Raw genomic sequence first — 20,630 nt, 5'->3', positions numbered from 1 at the left:
TTTGAAAGATCTCAGTTAAACAATTTCTCTCATTTCCAGTCCCTGCCAAAATTCACCTGCCAAAGAACCTGAAGGACAAAGAAGCCATCCCTGCCCTGCGTGGAGAGATGATCAACATTAAGATTCCTTTCAGCGGCAAACCAGATCCTGTCATCACATGGCAGAAGGGACAGGATCTTATTGACAGCAATGGCCACTACCAGGTCATTGTCACCAGATCGTTTACCTCTTTGGTCTTCACCAATGGAGTCGAGAAGAAGGATGCCGGTTTCTACATTGTCTGCGCCAAGAATAGATTTGGCATTGACCAGCAGACGGTCGAGCTGGATGTAGCCGACGTTCCCGATCCTCCACGTGGACTCAAAGCCAGTGATGTCTCCAGAGACTCGGTCACGCTGAACTGGGTGGCCCCGGCCAACGACGGAGGCAGCCGGGTTATCAGCTACATCATTGAGAAGTGCCCCACCACTGCCGAGAGGTGGGAGCGTGTTGCTCAGTCCCGTGACACCCACTATACAGTGATCAATCTCTTTGGAGGAACAAGCTATCAGTTCAGAATTATCGCTGAGAACAAATTTGGTCAAAGTGCTCCATCTGAGTCCAGTGGACCAGTGATGACCAAAGAGGACAAATCAAGAGTTTTGCTCTACGATAGGGAGGTTGATAACAGCGACCACGTCCCCAGGGGCAAGGTTCACTCTGAGGCCAAGAACATGCACAACAAATATGCCATTGCAGAGGAATTGGGCCGAGGTCAGTTTGGCATTGTCCACCGCTGTGTTAACATCAGCTCTGAGAAAACATATATGGCTAAATTCTTTAAGGTGAGAGGTGCCGATCAAGCAATTGTCAAGAAGGAAATTGCCACATTGAATCTTGCCAAACATATGAACTACCTTCTCCTCCACGAGTCTTTTGAAAGCCCCGAGGAGCTAGTGATGATCTATGACTTTATTGCCGGCGTTGACATATTCGAGCGCCTCAACACAGCTGATTTTGAGCTTAATGAGCGGGAGATTGCTAACTACATCAGGCAGATCTGCTCAGCGCTTGAGTTTCTGCATGCTGAGAGTTTTGGTCACTTTGATATCAGACCAGAGAACATTGTGTACACAACTAGAACCGGCTCTAATGTAAAGATTATTGAGTTGGGCCAGTCCAGGCACCTGACTCCTGGAGACCAAATAAAGATCCAGTATACCACTGCAGAGTATGCTGCCCCTGAGATCCACCAGTCTGACATGGTTAGCACCGTCACTGACATGTGGTCGGTTGGTGTCCTTGCCTATGTGCTCCTCAGTGGACTGAATCCATTCACAGCTGAGACCAACCAACAGATGATTGACAACATCTCAAACGCAGCTTATAGCTACGACGATGAGTCCTTCAAGCAGGTCAGTGTTGATGCATTAGACTTTACAGATCGCTTGATGACAAAGGAAAGAAAGCATCGTATGTCTGCTGCTGAGGCTCTGGCACATCCATGGTTAACCAGACCCGTGGAGGAGATTGGCACCAGGGCCATCCAGACCGTAAGACACAAGAGGTATTACCAGACAATGGTGAAGAAAGAGTGGAAAACTGTTGTCTCTGCAGCTCGTGTGGCCAGCGGAGGCTCCATCAGATCCCAGCGTGGCGTCTTCATCTCCAAGGTGAAGATCGCGCCGTTTGAACACGGCCCTGTCGGGGGCCAGGTCGGCCATGTAGTGGCGAATGAGGGAGACAACGTGAAATTCATTTGCAACATTGAGAACTACGATAGCACGACTGAAGTGACCTGGTACTGTGGCGTCAGGCAGCTTGAGGCTGGTGACAAGTATGAAATCGAGTATGAGGATGGCCTGGCTGTGATCACCATCAAAAAGGTCACAAGAGCAGATGACGGCACATACAGATGCAAGGTCGTAAATGAGTATGGTGAGGACAGTGCTTATGCAGAGCTGTTCGTCAACGGCGTTAGATCTTACCGTGACTTCTTCACCACCCGAGTCGTCAAAAAAACAAAGCGCAGAGTCGACACTGCCAGAATGCTTCAGAAACCACCGGAGTTCACCCTTCCTCTCGTCAATCGCACTTCCTACATTGGTGAGGATGTGCGCTTTAGTGTAACCATCACCGTTCACCCTGAACCTCGTGTCGTCTGGCACAAATCCGGACAGAAGCTCATTCCTGGCGAAGATGACAAAAAGTACACTTTCATCAGTGACAAGGGTCTGTACCAAATGATTATCCACAAACTTGAGAATGAGGATGATGCAGAGTACAGCGTCGTGGCCCGTAACAGGTTTGGGGATGACAGCTGCAAGGCCCGCCTTACCGTTGTTCCTCGACCTAAACCGGCAGACCTCACTCTGAGGCCCATGTTCAAACGTCTGCTCGCAAATGTCGACTGCAAAGAGGGCCAGAATGTACGCTTTGAGATTAGAGTATCAGGCCATCCCGTTCTGAAGTGGGAGAAGGATGGCATGCCTTTACCCTTCGGACCATCAATTGAGGTTGTGCACGAGGGTCTGGATTACTTCATCCTTCATGTGAGAGATACTCTCTGCGAGGACTCTGGTGTATACAGAGTGACTGCGACCAATTCGGCTGGATCTGCCAGTTGCCAGGCAACACTCAAAGTAGAACGTGTCAGCCATGTGAAAAAGGAATACGAACCCAGTGAAAAGGAGAAAAAGTTAATGGCTGGGAAGATGGAGTTAGACAAGAAAGTTCGGCTGTCACAGATTTTGGCCGACACCGTCTTCATACCTTTACCATCGGCAGCAGTGCAAGCTGTCAGGGAGGCAGCCACCATGTTCAAACCCGCTGTGACAACTAAGAAGGGCGAGAAGACCGAGGCTGAGATACAGAAAGAAAAACAGGAGAGGAAGAAACGAGCAGATGAGAAGAGGCTGCGTATGCCCTATGACGTGCCGTCTCCTCGGGTCATAAACCCAGCGGCTCTTGAGGAGGACGTGGAGATAAAACACTTCCAGCCACTTTCTGACATGAAATGGTACAAGACGCTGCGGGATCAGTACGAGTTTCCTGAGCCTATGGATAAAATCAAGCAGAAGAGAATGAAGCGTATCCGCCTCTCCAGGTGGGAGCAGTTCTATGAGGTGCCCATCCGGATTAAGGACCATTATAAGCCTAAATGGCACATCTCGCTGTTGACTCAGGATGACTTGGAGATTGTAAGGCCTGCAAGGCATCGCTCCCCTTCCCCTGAGATGGAGACCTACCACAGGATCAGAAGGAGGTCCCTGGGTGACCTGTCAGATGAGGAGCTACTGCTACCTGTGAATGAGTACCTGTCCATGAAGAGAACTGAGGAGGAGAGGCTGCGTCTGGAGGAAGAGCTGGAGCTTGGTTTCTCGGCTTCTCCACCGAGCCACAGTCCTGTTCGCTTTGAGCTGTCCGCCCTGCGTCCTTCCTCTCCGAAAAAAGTCTATAGTGATGACAAAGAGGGAGACAAAATCTGCAGATATGACTCCTACCGAATTCCGTCAAAATATGACGCCGGCACAAGTTATGTTGACCTCCGCCAGCGGCACGACAAAGCCACATACAAAGCTCCAAGGCAGAAGCAGAAGGTGTATGATGAGAGGGAGGAACAGGAGCTGCTGCGGCCACATAGAACCGCTCAGAGAATGTCCGCTTACAAGAGTGAAATCAAGCGCATGGAGTTTGAGGAGAAGACTCGGACATTAAAAAAAGAATCAACCACCATTTTAACAACATACTCTAAGGACATTGACTCCGAGCACCTGACATCTTTCACCTCTGAATATGTTCCTAAACCAATCAAGAAGCTCCAAATGCCTGAACCCGTCAAGAGAACGCAAACCCCAGATCGAGCTGAAGTTGCCCTTCCTAAAGTGGACTTTGCCTCCAGGTACGAAGAGAGAAAGCAGGCTCTGAGATTGGAGAGAAAATCCGTAGAGAGGACCTTTGAGGCGGGGACACAGTCTCCATTCAGCCTTGACCACACCCCACGTATTACAATCAGGCTGCGATCTCACCGAGTACCCTACGGCTCCAACACAAAGTTCACCCTGAATATCCAGGCCAAACCAGAGCCTCAGGTCAAGTGGTTCCACAATGACAAAGAGATCCATCAGACCAGCAAATACCACATGACCAACATCAGTGGGGTTCTGACTCTCAAGATCAGCAACTGTGAGACTGAAGACTCCGGCACTTACCGCGTGGTTTGCAAGAACACCAAAGGAGAAACTTCTGACTATGCCACATTGGATGTAGCAGGAGCAGAATATGCTGCGTTCTCTTCATTCCACAAAGACGAGGAGCCTCCATCCTCCCACTTGCCAGAAATGACCAGAACAGAAGTCTATCACGTCTCCTCCTCTCAGACAAAGGTTATGGAAAGTTCTACTGAAACTTTGAAAAAGACCACCACTGTTGTTGAAAAGCCAAGTGTTCCTGCCAAGATCCTGAGCAAGCCCCGGTCCCTGACTGTGGAGGAGGGAAGTCTCGCCAGGTTTGAGTGTGATGTGGATGGCGAGCCAGCACCTTCCATCACCTGGCTGCACGAAGGAGCTGTTATTGGTTCCTCGGTCCGACATCACATTGTCTCCACTCAGTACAACTCTTCTTTCGAGATCTCAGCTGTTGAGGCGTCAGATGAAGGCAGCTACACACTGCTGGTGGAAAATGCTGGAGGCAAACAAGAGGCCCAATTCTCTCTGGCCATTCGCAAGTCTGACTCCAAGGAGAAGGTGGTCGCCCCTCCCAGGATCACCTCCCCAGAGGCAAAGTCGCCTCTTACAAAGTCCCCTGAACCAGTGAAATCTCCTCAGAGGGTCAAGTCTCCTGAACCAATTAAGTCACCTCAGAGAATCAAGTCTCCGGTCTCACCAAAGTCCCCAACTCCCAAATCCCCAACTCCAACCACTGTACAAGGTAGGAACACACTTGCTGGCTGAAGCAAATAGCCTTAACAAAGTAAAATAAAATAAATTGTTTCCTAACTCTTCCATGTTTTTCCCCCTTCTTCAGGCTCAAAAAGCTGCATTAGCACAGCTGAAGTCTCAGAGCAAGTCATGAAACAGGAAATAGTCTATGATGAGTTCCTGTCCTCTGTGGAGGAGGAAAAGGCCTGTTGTCTGTTCGATACCACAGACGTGTCTGAGCACTCGGACGCACCACAGATCCTGGTTCAGCCCAGATCCCAGAACGTCAACGAGGGGCAACAAGTCAAATTCACGTGTGAACTTGCAGGAAATCCATCCCCCAAGGTGGAGTGGTTAAAAGACAACATGATGGTGAGTAGTGTACTCCTGAAAGTTATTTGTGGTCTATTTATTGGGTAATTGTATTAAAATTGAAATACTCTCTTTGCAGATATCTGGGTCATCCAACGTGAGATTGAGCAGATCCCTGGCTGTGCACACTCTGGAGATCTGTGAAGCAACGCTGGCAGACAGCGGGAAATACACCATAAAAGCCACCAATCAGTTCGGACAGTGCTCCGCCACGTCCTCCCTCAGCGTCATCAGTAGGTTTCTGCTGTGTCTAAACTAACACAGTTACACACTCTGTGTCTAACATGTCGCTTGGCCTACACTAAAGAAACCCTTTATATTCCACCCAAAGATCAGAGCTTGAGCCCCCTAGCTTGCGCTCTGCCCGTGAACTCGTGCACATTGTGATGTGAGAAATGTGTTTGTCCTTTTGCATCCTTGCAGCACTTGTCGAAGAACCGACACAAATGATAATTGTGGAACAAAGAGTTTCTGCTGCAAGCATGCAGGAAAGTTTATCGAACTCTTCCGTTCTGACGGAGGCAGCCGAGTTCTCGTATCAGAGCATGTCTGCGTCTAGCATGTCGGCCATGACGGCTGAGTCGGTGGTGTCCATGAGCTCCAGCAACCAAGTCATGGAGATGTCTGCTCATTCGCATGCCGATGTCTCTTCCTCCTCTGCATCCTCCTCCTCACTGAGGCTCAAACGAGGTGAGATGCTTCCATGTGTATGGATTCTTTGGTTTGGAAATACAGGATGTACAAATGTTTGTGAGTAAAGACGTCCTGCAAGTTTAATACGTCTGGTATCAACTGGAGACTTTTGCATTAATGTAAAATAAAGGTTTTGAAAATACATTTTCAGTGATGGTTATGAAGAATTATAAAAATAACCGGTCATCTGCCAATGAAGTAGATTATGGACTCATTCCACAAGATGGGACTCAAAGTGAGTTGATTTATTTACAAACATGAAGTTATGACAGTTAAGATTGGACGATACTGGTCTCCAACAAAATGACCGCCAGAGGTGACGTAATTACTTATTATTATACATTACATGTTCAATTATAGCATTGAATAGTAAGCTGATAAGACTACATTAAGCGGTTAATAATCATCCTTTTCTTCGTGATTTTTTTAGTCAAGCTCTCGTTTACACATTTTAATTCTCGACCTCTGACCTTGTCGTCGTCCTCGTCTCCAGGCACCCCCCCGAAGGTTGAAGCCCTCCCGCAGGACGTCAGCACCAAGCTGGGCCAGCCCCTGAGCGTGGCTGGGTTCTTCTCTGGAGATCCCGCACCCTCGGTGCAGTGGGTCCGCTCAGGGAAGCCTCTCCCTGACAAAGACGGGCGGTGTTGCATCGAGACCGGCACCGAACTCTCCACCCTGGTGATCTCTGCAGTGAAGGAGGCCGACGGTGGTGCCTACACCCTTCGGCTCTCCAACGAGCTTGGCTCTGCCTCTGCCACTGTCAACGTCCACGTCCGCTCCATGTGAACAAAAATAACAATTTATTATCCCCCCCTTCCCTCCCCCCCGTTTTTTCTCGCTCTTTCAGGACTTTTTTATTTAGCGAATTAGCAATGACATGGTAAAGTTCTGAATTCCTGTTCTTGTAAATATGAACTATTTTTGCACCAAACTTGACATTAATTTATGCCAAACTAGACTCAAGTCTAACGTTGTTATAAAATGTGCCATATTGGACGATTAAGACTTAAGATTTTTAAACAACTTTTCTGTGACATGTACATAATGTATATAGCCGAATTGAACGGTTATGGGAAATGTATGCATTGTTATTTATGACAATAATATATGAACTGACACTAAGTGAAACTAAGTGTAGTTTGACGGGAGAAAGTTCCTCGAGGAACGAATACCCCGTCAGACGGAGAAACTAAACTCTGTGCCTCAACCACGCGTTGAAGTCTGAAGCTGCCTCGGCGGGTCGAGAGGCTCCCCGACGACGTTACACCACGACAAAGGTCCCCATGAGCTCCCCCCGCGAGCGACACACATATTTATTACAATTTCCTACGAGTTGCACCGCCAGTTTTAAGGCCCCGGGCGCCGTTTGCGTACCCTCGCGTTTATGGCCCCTTGAGCTCCAACCGGCTGACATCAGGACGGCGGCGGAGCGCGAGCGGCACGAGTCGCTCCGCCGCCGTCCAGCAGCGGGTTTATTTTTGTTTTAGGGAGCGCCGCTTCCTCCTGGCCTTAATGAGTAAGAAGTGAAGAGGAAGTGGCGCTGCCTCTTGGAGGATATCTAGCTAGCTAATGTTGAGTTTGTGTGTTTAGAGTGTTTTGCGTGTGTAGCTTTTAGTGGTTTCAGGGTAGTCTTTATTCTCCACGGCAACATCATCTCCTGAGAAAAGACGAGAGGCCCTGCACTTTGATTTATCTGAATATCTGTACCTCATCCTCCTTGAGTTTTATGCATTTCTGATTTAATAAAGCATGATTTCAGCACCACTCTCCTCCCCTTATCGTTCTGTGTTGTAGTCCTTAAATGTGTGGGGTCTATCATTAGAACCAAAGCTCAGCTCCCTTTTACCTTTGCACCCCCCCAGAGGTGAAAAGTCAAAAGAATCAACTTGATTTTAAAAATTAAAAAAAATATTTCATAACTTCCAGAAACAAATACAATTACTAAGTAATATGCGGAAAGAATATAATATTTAGGAAACATTTTCTAGAATTCCTAACTGTCACCACAGCAACGTTAGTATGAAAACATGTAGCAGGCTAATGCTAGCTAACAGATAAGTGAGTGAAACGATTATCTGAGCGCTTCATGTTCACGTTGTTGTCATCATGGTGTTCACATAACTTTATTAAATTACTCGAGATGTCAGGTATACTGCCTCACTTCTACTGCAACAGTGTGGTTTACATAGCTCTCTGGTTCTTAATACGGCTCTGGCAGCAGTTTACAAAACGTGTTTTTTAGAAATTTGTTGCCAGATTTGTATTGGAGCCTATGGGGCTTGAGACAGACTTTGTCTCACTCTCGGGCTCCTTTTAACACATTAAAAGGAACACATCAAACCCAGGCTAGCTGCAAAGAATAAATCACCATGGTTACTTGGCTGGGTTTAATTTAACCTGCTTTGATGCAAACAAGTCAGAGGTAAATTCATCCAGGATAACGTGAATATCCCGGTTTAATCCCTTACCCTGGTTGCGTGCAATACCCCTATGCCCACTAATTACACTCTCTGATAAGTACATATTTATTAATGAATATTATATAGTAATATGATCAAGCAGCTTCGAAGACAAAGACACATCAGAAATAAAATACTCAAATGTGATAACTACAGTTGACATGTAGTCCTCTGCATTGATGACTATGTGAACTACAGGCTGTGAAGGGACTATCCAGACCATGTATATATATATAAAGGCTAGATGTCTCGTCCGCGCTGCCGGCCAACAGAGTCGAACGTCCGGCCATCTTGTTAAAGTGCACTCGCTCACCCATAACATTGTGTTGGTAGTGATCTAAAATAAGTACAGGATGTCCTTTTACAGATATATCTATGATCCCGACCACTCACTAGAACCAGTTAACAGGAAGCTAAATGTGACCACATACAATATAGATTTGGGATTGATCATATCAGAGATATGAGCACGTTGCATACTTAGTTAGCATACATAGCTATTATTCTGCACATTGACCTCATGGAGGAAATGTGAATCACTCTCAATTAGAACATCTGATCACACGCAAAATTCTCAAATTGTACTCTGATACTGTGAAACATACAGCTTCCAGAGCAAGACTGGCAAAGGCTTGGATAACTGAACCAGGGCTAGCTAAACATTGACTAGATCAACCAGAGCCAGCTAAACCATCATTTAATATACATATATATAATACTAATTATTATTATATAATACTAATTATTATTATATATATACAATATCTGTATTTGCATGTTTTAAGGAGCAGTTAGAGGTTTGACACATAACTCCAGAGGATCAACTTAGAATTTATTAAATCAGCCATAAAAAAACATTTCAGAACATAAATATAAAAATGCACCAACTTATTTCAGTCGAGTTCATTTTCTCTTTTTTTTATAAAATATCAAGCCCAACTCCATTAAAACAGATCTGATATTGTAGAAATCTGCTTCTAAATGTCTTTATAATAAAATAATCCCAAACAATCCTAAGGTTCACGGATCCACTTTTCAAAAAGAGAATCACTTGTTTCGATTTTAATTGAAGTAAGTTGTTTAGGTAGAGCCAGTTTACAATTTAGTTATGAATTAGCTGTATGTATAATGTAATATATGAGTGGTTTAACTCGGGGGTTCATCGTTTTTATTCTGATATCGTCTCATCTTTTCATACACTCTAAATAAAGATAAAAACATGAGAGCGCTCTTGCCAAAGGATCCTAAGCACGTCACGCAGGTCACAAGACCGATGGAACGTGGCTCATCCATCTTCTCCACTTGCTTTTTCCTCTCAACAGGTGAAGAACGTGGTTATACATCATGAGCTTACTGCATATAGGAAAGCTTGAAAGCAACAGATTCCTAAATAAATAACCAAATTAATATAGCATGGTTATGGTTAGGATTAGGGGAAACTTATATAATAATAATTCTAACTTTTAACTGACTTTTTTTGCTAGCTTTTAGCCGAACATCTACCTGGGAGGAATCTCCTGGCCCGGGTTACCTGATACTATCAGGGTCCAAAATACAAGTCGCAGTATTTGGCATCCCAGGAAGGCTGAGTCCGATGATTTGACTCTGACTTTCAGCTTGGACCCCGTAGCGTAAAGGTCCATGATGTCCAAGAAATGCTACTAGGCTGCTGTTGCTAGTGGGCGTGGCTTACTGGCTCCAGGTAAGGCCTTGACCCTAGGGAAAAACTTTACCCATGAGGACCATAAGGTACGTTTCTCTCTCGTAGATGTTGGGCCTCCTACTGCAACCCAGTGTGTGGATATTTTATCCCGATAGGTTGGTCTGGATCAGTTAACAACTAAAAAAAAGTCCCAAATCTCTTCCCGGTGAAGCTTCCAAAACTAGAGGTATCCTCCACCCTCAATTTCCCACCACAAAATAGAAGGAAAGAAGTAAAGAAATTTAAAAAGAAATCTGCTCTCTTTTCAGAAGCGGGTCATTCCGTCACGGTCTGAGATTGTGGTCACCTGGGACGCCGTAGCCGCTGTGCCTCCGCCTGCCACCAGAAACACTGCCATGCTGGATTTGGACTGATTTATCTTGGGGATGCTTCCTTCTCCGTGAGGATCGGAAGGTAAATGGTAGAACTCGAAATCCGGTCCGTGAGCCGTGTCTGTGGAGACAAACCAGGAGGAGGGACGCCATTTCTTCAGGGTGTACGGAGTTTTGATGCGACGTTTTATTTTCTCTCCCGAAGATTTCAGACTTCCGTCATCTGTCGGGGGAAACGCAACATGAGTTTAAGTCACAGGTAGAACACGTTTAACAAGGGATGTGAGTAACTAATTGGTTCTTCAGTACTTCCTATGGACTCACCTGAGGAGATGCAGGACAGGTCCAGGGAACAGGGACGATCACGCCTCTGGGCTCGGGCCTTTCGCATCTGGGTCCACAGCACATCTGGAGTTTCTGGATCCAAGGTTGGACTCTGTGGAGCCGCAGGTTCTGGGATTTGAACCTCTAAAACTAAAGCTTTTGGATTCACTACTGGATCTTCCGGATCTGAGACTGGAGGTCTTAGGTCAAGTTTTGGACCATGGGTAAAAGCAGTTGGAAGCAGAGCTGTTGAAGATGAGGTGTTTGGGTCTTGTGAACTTGGAGATCCCTGGGCCTCTGGTGCCTGCACTGGAGCTGAGCAAGAATCTTGATTTCTATGGTCTGAAACCAGTGCAGTGGCAACCAGGTGAGCTTCTGGGCTTCTGGATGACCCAAAGCTTGGTGATGGTTCTGCAAAACAGGCCCTCTGGACACATGGGAATGCTACATCCTGTGCTCCATCCTGTGCTTTTGGCTCAAGGTCCGCTGAAACAAGAGACTCGTTCATTTGCTGACTTGCTGGACCTAGCTCTGGTTTTGGACCTTGACGGACCTCTGAACCAATCATTTTCTCATGTGTGACCTTCAAACTCTGGATTGTCACATTGGATCCCAGGGCCGCACTATTGTTGTTGTTGTTGTTGGAGTTTGAACCTTGGCCCGACCCTACGATGCCCGTTTGTGAATGATGATGACGATGATGGAGAGGAAGAAGCTCGCTCTCGGCCGGTGGATGCTCTCTCTTCAACAGCGGTTCATGTTCGTCCAAACTGGAGTTGAGCAGGTCCAGGTTGTCGCATCCGATGATCCGGCCCTGTATCTTGTCTTCCTCCTCCAGCTGTGGACCGGCCGGGTTGGTTTGACCTCCTCCCGTCATGCCGCTCGTCACCAGGGTGGGAACACCGGCGCTGTAGCTGTTGGTGGTCTGGTCCAACTTAGAGTAGACCCGACCGCCAGTGTTGCCTCTCACGCTGATGTTCTTGGTCACCGTGGTTACCTGAATGGGTGCTACAGGCATGGCAACCATCACCGTGTTCATTTTAGCAACGCCTGTTTCCACCTGAAATACAGAATGTTATGGATTAGTAACACAACTAAATATAAGGTTATTATTATAAAATATTGTGAAGTTATGATTTTCAAACAAAACAAACTGAAGGCTTAAATAACTCTAGAACTCCAGGAAGGTATAAGGAACTGGAATTCTAGTGTTATTTTTTGAGTTTGACTTTTCGGTTCAAAGCTTCATGTATTAAAGTTTCATCCTCTCTAGTGACCCTAAAGGGGGTGCTTTTGGGCGGGGCTACATGCTGATTGACAGGTCTCTAGTAGACCCTCCTGTACCTGTCTGTGGTATGACTTAAGCGTTCCCAGGTTCCCAAGTCGAGAAGAGGCGTCCCTTGTTCTTGGGAGGAGCTGGAGACTGGTGGGCCTGTGAGGCAGGGTCTGCTGTTCGGAAAGGGGCTGAAAGGAGGGGGGAGAGTCGACCGAACCCACAACCTCCTGTTCACCCTGGAGATCCAGAAAAGAGTTCCCCTATATGTAGGACAGGAGCAATGTTACCTGGCACATTCAGAAAGGTATTAGTACTAGTACGAGTAGTACTAAGCCTCTAGACCTGACGGTGCGACAGTCTGTAAGCCTCTTGCTCGGTTGGAGCAAACTGCTTCTGTGAATGCTCCATTCGGATCTCGTCAGAACCTTCTCTCAGGTTTTTCTGGACCTATGGAGACAGGGCAAGAGTGTAATGCATGTGAGGACACCTAGCTTGCTCAGTAGACCATGAAGATACAGACCTCCTCTGCCTTCAGTTTCACAGCATCCAGGTCTTCTTCGGACAGACGTACCGGAACTTTGGACCCGGAGAAACCTGCATCAGGGACACGTTCAGTTCCTGAGAAAAACGTCCATTCTAGACTAACAAGAAACACCCATGTTGGTGTGTATGTATGCACTTTGTTGTGTGTGTGACTTACCAAACTCGAAAATGGAGCAAAGGTTGGTGGCAGGTGGCAGGGTGGTGCTGGATAACACATAGATATCTGATGTGGACGTTCGAGTCTGAGACAGAAAGAGACATATAATAAATAAAGTTAAATATAGTTAAAGATAATTATATATATATATATATATATATACACATAGGTGGTACCTGTGCCTGCTGTCGCTCGTAGTTGATGGAGTTTCGGTTGTTTTCACAGCATTCTGCTGCACTCATGGTCGTCTTGACCACCGCTGCTGTGTTGCCGTCCCCTGGAAGATTCTTGGCCACGCCCACCTGGAGATCCTCAATGTAGGTAGAGGCGGAGCCAACCGGAGAAGGCCACCGGCCCTGAGACAGATTCCTGAGAGGGAAATCAGTTTTTGTGTAGTGCGTGCCTTTGTGTGTATGTCTGCGTGTACCTGTGGTTGTGTACTGCGTCCCTTTGTTGTATATCTGTGTGTACCTGTGGTTGTGTACTGTGTCCCTTTGTTGTATGTCTGTGTGTACCTGTGGTTGTGTACTGCGTCCCTTTGTGTATACAGTATGTCTACATGTACCTGTGGTTGTGTACTGCGTCCCTTTGTGTGTATCTCTGCGTGTACTGCGTACCTGTGCGTGTATGTCTACATGTACCTGTTGTTGTGTATGTCTGCGTGTACCTGTGGTTGTGTACTGCGTCCCTTTGTGTTTATCTCTGCGTGTACCTGTGGTTGTGTACTGCGCTGTGTGTAGTCAGCAGTGTGAGTTCACACAGTCTCTCCTCAGCACACTGAGCAGTGAGCCGAGCATCAGCGTCTTGATCCCAACAATCCTCCATGGTCGCCTTCAGGGAGCGCAAGGCCTACGTACAAGACATGTGAGCACAGGACAGGACAGGTGGGCACAGAGGATAGAAAAGGGAATGTAAAGACAGTTGAGCACAGGGAAGGACATGTGAGGTAAGGGGAGGACAGGGACACCCACCAGGCTGTTCTCCTTCCAAGCCTCAGGGAATCTGGGTCTGAACCGTTCTCTGCCGACCAGAATCTGCATCTCTTCCAAACTGGGATGGTTCCCGAGCTCCTCCTGGAAGGCCAGCTGGTACTCTGGTACTGGTTCACCTAAGCACCCACAAGGTACAAAGTAATGTAGTATTGACACTACACAACGAGTACTTGTAGTATTGTGTTGTGCGGCCGACACTCACCTTGGAACAGGTGAGAGCACCTCCTGAAGCTCTCCCAGTAGAGGAGCCCCAGAGCGTAGACATCCACCTGCTTCAGCGCCGACTCGCAGTCCCTCAGGTTCAGAGCTCCTCCCAGAAGCTCTGGGGCCATGTACCGCACCGTCCCCACCTGCACACACACACACAGGTGAACCCCTCTGACTCTGCTCAAGCCCATGGGATCACCAACACCTGTTGCATCTCCCAACCTCAGATATGGCCACGGTGTCCTCGTCTCCGTGGCGACAGGGATGGGTTCCCGTCAGCCGCATTGACAGACCGAAGTCAGCCAGGACGCAGGACAGGTCTGACCGGACCAGGACGTTCCTACTGGTCACGTCCCTGTGGGCCACCGCCGGTTTGTACTGGTCTGAGGGCAGAGGCGGAAGAGACCAGTATACAAACTGCTCCGAGAGAAGGGACGAGTCTTCCTACTGGTCAGAGAGAGGGGGCCAGTCTTTCTATTGGTCTGAGAGAAGGGGCCAGTCTTCCTACTAGTCAGAGAGAAGGGGCCAGTCTTCCTACTGGTGTAAAAGGAGGAACCAGTATATATACTGGTCTGAGAGGATATACAATATTAACAAAATTAAGCCGTGTTTCCTGCAGTCACCAGCAGGGGGAGCATTGATGCTGTTTGAAGAGATTGTATTTATTTATAACCTTACGACTGCTCCTGATGACAATAAGAGTAACAATACTTCTAATAATACCTCCTTTGTAGAGTTCAGTGTGCAGGAAGGCGAGTCCTCTGGTCACACCGTGAGTCATCCTGCAGCAGGTAGACCAGTCCACCGTGTGGTGAGACAAGTAGCCAGACAGGCTTCCCTGAGACAGGGAGACAGTATTTATGTTCAGGTCATGCGTGTGTGTATAGATAAACACATGTGGCTATAAACAAACATTGTTTATGCAAGTGAAGTAGTTGAGTATCTTCCTATGTGAGTTTGTGTGTGTCTCTGCATGTGTGTCTCTGCTTCTGCGTGTGTTTGTGTGTGTCTCCTTGTGTGCATATGTGTGTTAGTGAGCAGCAGCAGTTCATTGTAGTACTTCTACCTCTGGCACTTCTCACCTGTGGGTAGAACTCCATGAGGATGAGGAACTCGGGCCTCCCGTCGGCCGCCACCCGCTCTTCGGCGCCTAGGAAGCCGGCGAGGTGGGGGTGCTGCAGCAGCGGCAGGCCGTGGACGGAGCGCTCGTTGCAGAAGTTGCGGCGGTGGGCTGAGCTGAAGAGTTTGACGGCAATGCAGCGTTCGTTGAGAGAGCCACGGAACACCGTGGCGTAACGCCCTCGACCAATCAGCTGTCAGGAGGAAGGAGAGCGCCATTAGAGAAGAGCTTCTATATATTATATTACATTTACCATGTTTCATTTTACATTAGTATATTTTATTATATTTCTTATATATATATATATATATATTATATGTTTATATTATATTTAATACACTATATTACATTTATGTTAAGTTGTTTCATCGATTTCTCAAACTTTGAAAATAGGTTTGAGCTAGTCTATGTAAAAAACCTGATGATTTCATCATGATGTCTACACTATAGACTACCTGTTCAGGTACTCTTGTGTGTGTGTGTGTGTGTACCTCCAGTAGTTGCAGATGATCCAGGTCCACAGCACCGTCTGTGTTTGCTGCCTCCATCACATCCAGAGCCGACAGACTAAGCTTCTGCTTCCCTGAATACACAAACAAATGCAAAACTATTTGATTTAGTGTGTGTGTGTGTATGTATGTGTATGTGTATGTGTGTCTGTGTGAGGGCACCTTTCATTGTGCGGTATCCCAGGAACAACGCCACAATCACAACAGCTGCTATGGCAACGATTACCAGGGCAATGAGTGCCTTCTCCTCCTGCCGCAGCGGCTCGTGGTCTGTTGGATGATGAGGAAGTCACTAAAGGTTAATGTCTCCTCTTCTAAGTCTCTCTTAACGGTTTAGTATGTGGTCTCCTTAAAATTCAAACTCGATTTTGATAAATACACAAATAACAAATGTTTCCAAGAGAAGAGAAACCCGCTGAGCTAACGTTAGCAGTGTTTACCCAACCATCATATCAGGGGGCACCATCCACCAACCCACTGGAATTAATTTGGATCTTCCGTTATCAGAGAAACGTAACGTAGGCATCAGCTGGTGTCGTTTTACTCCAATAATCAGACCCCCGCCGCGTAAGAGGCGTCAGATCTCACCCGTCTGTCTGTCGCTGTGCCCGTCGGCCTTCAACAGCCTCAGGGCAGGGCTGTTGGCGGTGGGCAGGGCCTCGGTGAAGTTGGCATTGCAGAGGTCTCGGCTGCAGCAGCAGAACCTGTAGCTTCCGTTCTGGATCTGAGAAGGCATTGCAGTTACTAGGCAGCGGTCGCCATGACACTCCTGCTGGTTGTCAATGTGAGTCCAGCAACCTGAAGATGGGAAGAACGTTGTCTTATTTTAAAGCACATGTTATGATTCAATTGTGTTTGTGTGTGTCTCACCTTGCTTGACTAGGTGTATTTCCCCATCTGCTGTCTTTTCCCACAATCCATAGCAGCGGGAGCCAGGGATACATCGGACCGTGCCGTTTTCTTGCACAGCTCCTCGTAGCTCATTGGTCGGTCCGCTGAGAGGCTCCACCCCCTGGAGCTTGTCAGTGAAGGCACACTGTCTGTGCTCTGACTGTAGACCTGAACACAGAGGGTTCACCTGTCTGTCTGTGCTCTGACTGTAGACCTGAACACAGAGGGTTCACCTGTCTGTCTGCGCTCTGACTGTAGACCTGAACACAGAGGGTTCACCTGTCTGTCTGTGCTCTGACTGTAGACCTGAACACAGAGGGTTCACCTGTCTGTCTGTGCTCTGACTGTAGACCTGAACACAGAGGGTTCACCTGTCTGTCTGCGCTCTGACTGTAGACCTGAACACAGAGGGTTCACCTGTCTGTCTGTGCTCTGACTGTAGACCTGAACACAGAGGGTTCACCTGTCTGTCTGTGCTCTGACTGTAGACCTGAACACAGAGGGTTCACCTGTCTGTCTGCGCTCTGACTGTAGACCTGAACACAGAGGGTTCACCTGTCTGTCTGTGCTCTGACTGTAGACCTGAACACAGAGGGTTCACCTGTCTGTCTGTGCTCTGACTGTAGACCTGAACACAGAGGGTTCACCTGTCTGTCCTCTGACTATAGACCTGAACACAGAGGGTTCACCTGTCTGTCTGTGCTCTGACTGTAGACCTGAACACAGAGGGTTCACCTGTCTGTCTGTGCTCTGACTGTAGACCTGAACACAGAGGGTTCACCTGTCTGTCTGTGCTCTGACTGTAGACCTGAACACAGAGGGTTCACCTGTCTGTCTGTGCTCTGACTGTAGACCTGAACACAGAGGGTTCACCTGTCTGTCTGTGCTCTGACTGTAGACCTGAACACAGAGGGTTCACCAGTCTGTCCTCTGACTATAGACCTGAACACAGAGGGTTCACCTGTCTGTCTGTCCTCTGACTGTAGACCTGAACACAGAGGGTTCACCTGTCTGTCTGTGCTCTGACTGTAGACCTGAACACAGAAGGCTCACCTGTCTGTCCTCTGACTGTAGACCTGAACACAAGGGATTCACCTCGCTGTCTCTGGAAACATTTTGGACGTTAGTCAACTCTTGATGATGTGCAAGAGGACAATAACATGATAGAAGCTGCCTCTGTCAATGTTCTCTCTTTTTGTCCAATGTCCCAACATCTCGTAGGACATTGTTCCACTGATTTTCAGTCTGAACAACACAAACTTAACAGCTGATCTGAGCTTTAACTATGAACCCAACCCAAATCCAAGACTTGGGCCTCAGAGCTCCACAGAGACCCAAGTCCAAGACACCCACATCCATAATAAATATGTGATATTGTAAACTATGTGTTTTGGTTAAGATCATCTCCCCAGAGGATGAACCCCTCTGGATATTTCCTCTAGCACCATCTTCAGGACAAACTTTCATTTATCTGCCTTCAGCTGGTTCAGGTCAAACGTCTGCTATTAATCGTTAAGTCCTTCACAGAGGAATCTGACTGACCCTCCCAACCACTGTTTAGTCTACTGTTACACACAGGAAGGAGGAATATGTGTGTGTGTGTGTGTGTGTGTGTGTATGTCTGTCTTATCAAACACGTCACATGATGAACACAAAACCAAAAATGAACACAGACTGGCTGACGACTGTGTGTGTGTGTGAGAGAGAGAGGGAGTGTTTGTGTGTGATAATTGCAGAAGGAATTAGTTGGATAAACAGGAATGTGAGCTGTGTTCTTGTAATACACCCTACAAACTGTTTTTGCAAGCTCAAAGCAGTGCATGATGGGAGCTACATTTCATGTAGGTGTGACCCGAGGAGATGAAAACATGTTTCTGCCTCTGAACTGAATGGAAGTAAACGGGAATCAAACTCTAAGGCTTCCATATCTGGCAACCAGTTTCAGGGTTAGTTCCTGTTAGCTTAGCATTAGCCTGCAGCGCTTGGATCAGCTAAACCCAGCTGACTTCAGTTGATTGATGATTAGGTTGTTAGCCAGCCAAGATTTTGTCTTCTGTTTTGGTGATAGTAATACTCAGATACAAATATTTTTACTAATCTTAATCCATATTGTTTTAAAAATTCGCTAACGTTTGGGGAGCTTTGATCATAATGCTTCCAGTCAAGGCTAAGCAATGCTAAATGAGCCTGTGCTGTACATTAAAATAAACGATATGAAAATATGACCAGTGAATATGACCAGTGAACTGACCAGTGACGGCGGGCAGAAGCAGGAAACACAAACGCACTGTCAACAAAGCCCCGCCCACAGCCGCCATGTTGGATCCACTTCGCTGGTTCCAGTCCTTGCAACGTCTCACTGAAACGCAGGCGGGCATCACTGATCCTCTGTCAGATTATCTGAAAGAAACAGAAATGCTGTATTTCTGAGAGAAAAACACAGAGAAAATAATAGAATAGTAATAGAAAATAGTTTTTACTTTAATTCAACTTCAGTCCATCCATAATCTCTTATCTTAATATCTATTATTACAATTATTTACATTCATCTCTAAATTATTCCTCGTTTGAGGTAGGCGCTTACTTTGCCCAATGTTAACTTACAATAATTCAAATACTCCAGAGCTAGCATAGCACAGACATGCTGTGATTGGTCGATCTGTGGTAGAGGGGCGGGGCTTAAATAAGGGTTAATTTTAATTGAATTCTAATTCATCCTTATGTTATTGTTATATTGTACTCAAATTACTCAATAGTGCCCTAATTATATAATGTGTGTGTGTTATTTTAACATTAACATATTCTTATAACATCAATAAATCGGCTGACCTTTAATTAGCTAGGATTTTAATATTTCAGTGTGACCTTCATGATCCAGGCGCTCTCTCTCTCACACACACCTGTAATACACACCGCATCATACATGTGGTGTGGCCTGGTGCGTGTGTGCGCCCTGTACAGTCACTGATCGGAACACCTATATCAGATTATTGATCACCTGCGATTTTCATCAGCAGGTAAATTTAACGACGGCGGTAAAACAGCTGAGGACTGAAGGGTGTGGCTCATGCACACGCACACACATGCGCACACACGGTCAACGTGTGACCACCGACAGACTGACCGGTGTGCGCGTGTGCGCGCGTGTTCTTACCGGGAGGAAGACTGGGCGGCTCGGCTGGAGGAGATGGAGCAGCCTGTCTGCTGTCTGTCTGATAAGCTTCGGTTCGGCTCGGCTCGGCTCGGCTCGCCTCGGACTCTCCTCTGCACGTTGGATCCGGATCAGTAGGTATTTGGATCAGAACCAGAGAGTCCAGAGACCGGGATGAGACTGGGTTCGTCTGCAGCCACAGAAACGCGACAGAGTGCTGACGCCACCACGAACTGAGACTCCGGGGGACTGTCAGAATAAAAGCTTGTGGTGGAAGCGGCCCAAGCTGCTGCTTAATGCAGCACGTGCTAAAGCTCATTCATGAATTTATATATATATCCTGGTTTCATGATCAATTTAATTCAGGAGAAAGAAATACTATGCACTATTATCTCAGTAAGGAGGACAAAAATATAATCTTCAACAACTCAAATTCTGCTCTTTTATTTTGAAAGCAACTGTTCTCCACTTCCTCTGTACCAAGGGAGAAAAATCCCAGGCCAGATTAGAATTCTCAAAGAAATGTCCTCTTAACCACTATTTTTTTACCTCTGTGGAAAATGTCACGGGGTCAAGGAAAGGTGGTTAGGAGAGTGCATGAGGAGGTAAGAAAAGAAAAGGCAGTTCTTAGGAAATTGACTCCACTTCCACTAAGCAACGTAGCTGTGATGGACGGAGCGGCTGCAAAGAATTATCTCAGATGACTTTATGTGTTGTTACAGTGCTGAGTCACAAACAACCAGGTTCAAAGTAAAACTTATATATTATATATTAACAACATCAATGAGTTGCAACGGTTACTCACATGATCTGCGTACGTCATGATCGTTCTTTCTATCTTAGTGTGTGTGTGAATGGATGATTACTGAACGGATGTTTCTCACCCGCTGAGCAGCAACTGATCAAATATATGAGGAGGTGAAGCATAAAATATGAAATATGCAAAAAAAGGAAATACAGCAGCTGTAATTAAACAAAGCCTGCAGACAATCACAGACCAACTG

General features: G+C 46.8%; 2 protein-coding genes across 3 annotated transcripts in view; one reads left to right on the top strand and one right to left on the bottom strand.

Annotated features, from left to right (window-relative positions):
- The window catches only part of ttn.1 (titin, tandem duplicate 1), a 147,589-nt gene extending 139,862 nt beyond the window's left edge, over positions 1-7,727 (top strand). The window contains exons 210-214 of the mRNA XM_062564885.1: positions 40-4,908; positions 5,005-5,270; positions 5,350-5,503; positions 5,694-5,960; positions 6,457-7,727. Of these exons, the coding sequence (XP_062420869.1) occupies positions 40-4,908; positions 5,005-5,270; positions 5,350-5,503; positions 5,694-5,960; positions 6,457-6,749 (5,849 nt within the window). The 3' untranslated portion in view covers positions 6,750-7,727. The remainder of the gene's footprint in view (positions 1-39; positions 4,909-5,004; positions 5,271-5,349; positions 5,504-5,693; positions 5,961-6,456) is intronic.
- Positions 7,728-9,233: 1,506 nt separating this feature from the next.
- On the bottom strand, positions 9,234-20,171 carry LOC119228968 (bone morphogenetic protein receptor type-2-like). 2 transcript variants are annotated; one of them, XM_037489021.2, is made up of 19 exons: positions 19,630-20,171; positions 18,727-18,875; positions 16,455-16,643; positions 16,173-16,382; positions 15,747-15,854; positions 15,567-15,658; positions 15,038-15,268; positions 14,679-14,793; positions 14,178-14,338; positions 13,951-14,098; positions 13,728-13,864; positions 13,469-13,605; positions 12,933-13,125; positions 12,757-12,841; positions 12,577-12,650; positions 12,399-12,503; positions 12,125-12,316; positions 10,781-11,840; positions 9,234-10,679 (listed from the first exon to the last, which is right to left on the bottom strand). In XM_037489021.2, the coding sequence occupies exons 2-19, from the start codon at positions 18,851-18,853 to the stop codon at positions 10,390-10,392; spliced, it is 3,654 nt and encodes a 1,217-aa protein (XP_037344918.2). In that variant the 5' UTR covers positions 18,854-18,875; positions 19,630-20,171; the 3' UTR covers positions 9,234-10,389. The 2 variants fall into 2 exon arrangements, with proteins under 2 accessions (XP_037344918.2, XP_037344919.2); XM_037489022.2 differs by lacking the exons at positions 18,727-18,875; positions 19,630-20,171 and having other exon boundaries at positions 16,173-16,404; positions 16,455-16,496.
- Between the last annotated feature and the right edge of the window lie 459 nt (positions 20,172-20,630).

Source organism: Pungitius pungitius, chromosome 10 (assembly GCF_949316345.1).
Source record: "Pungitius pungitius chromosome 10, fPunPun2.1, whole genome shotgun sequence".
Taxonomy (NCBI): domain Eukaryota; kingdom Metazoa; phylum Chordata; class Actinopteri; order Perciformes; family Gasterosteidae; genus Pungitius; species Pungitius pungitius.
Note: the sequence above shows the minus strand (reverse complement) of the source record. Positions and strands in the feature narration are given on the sequence as shown.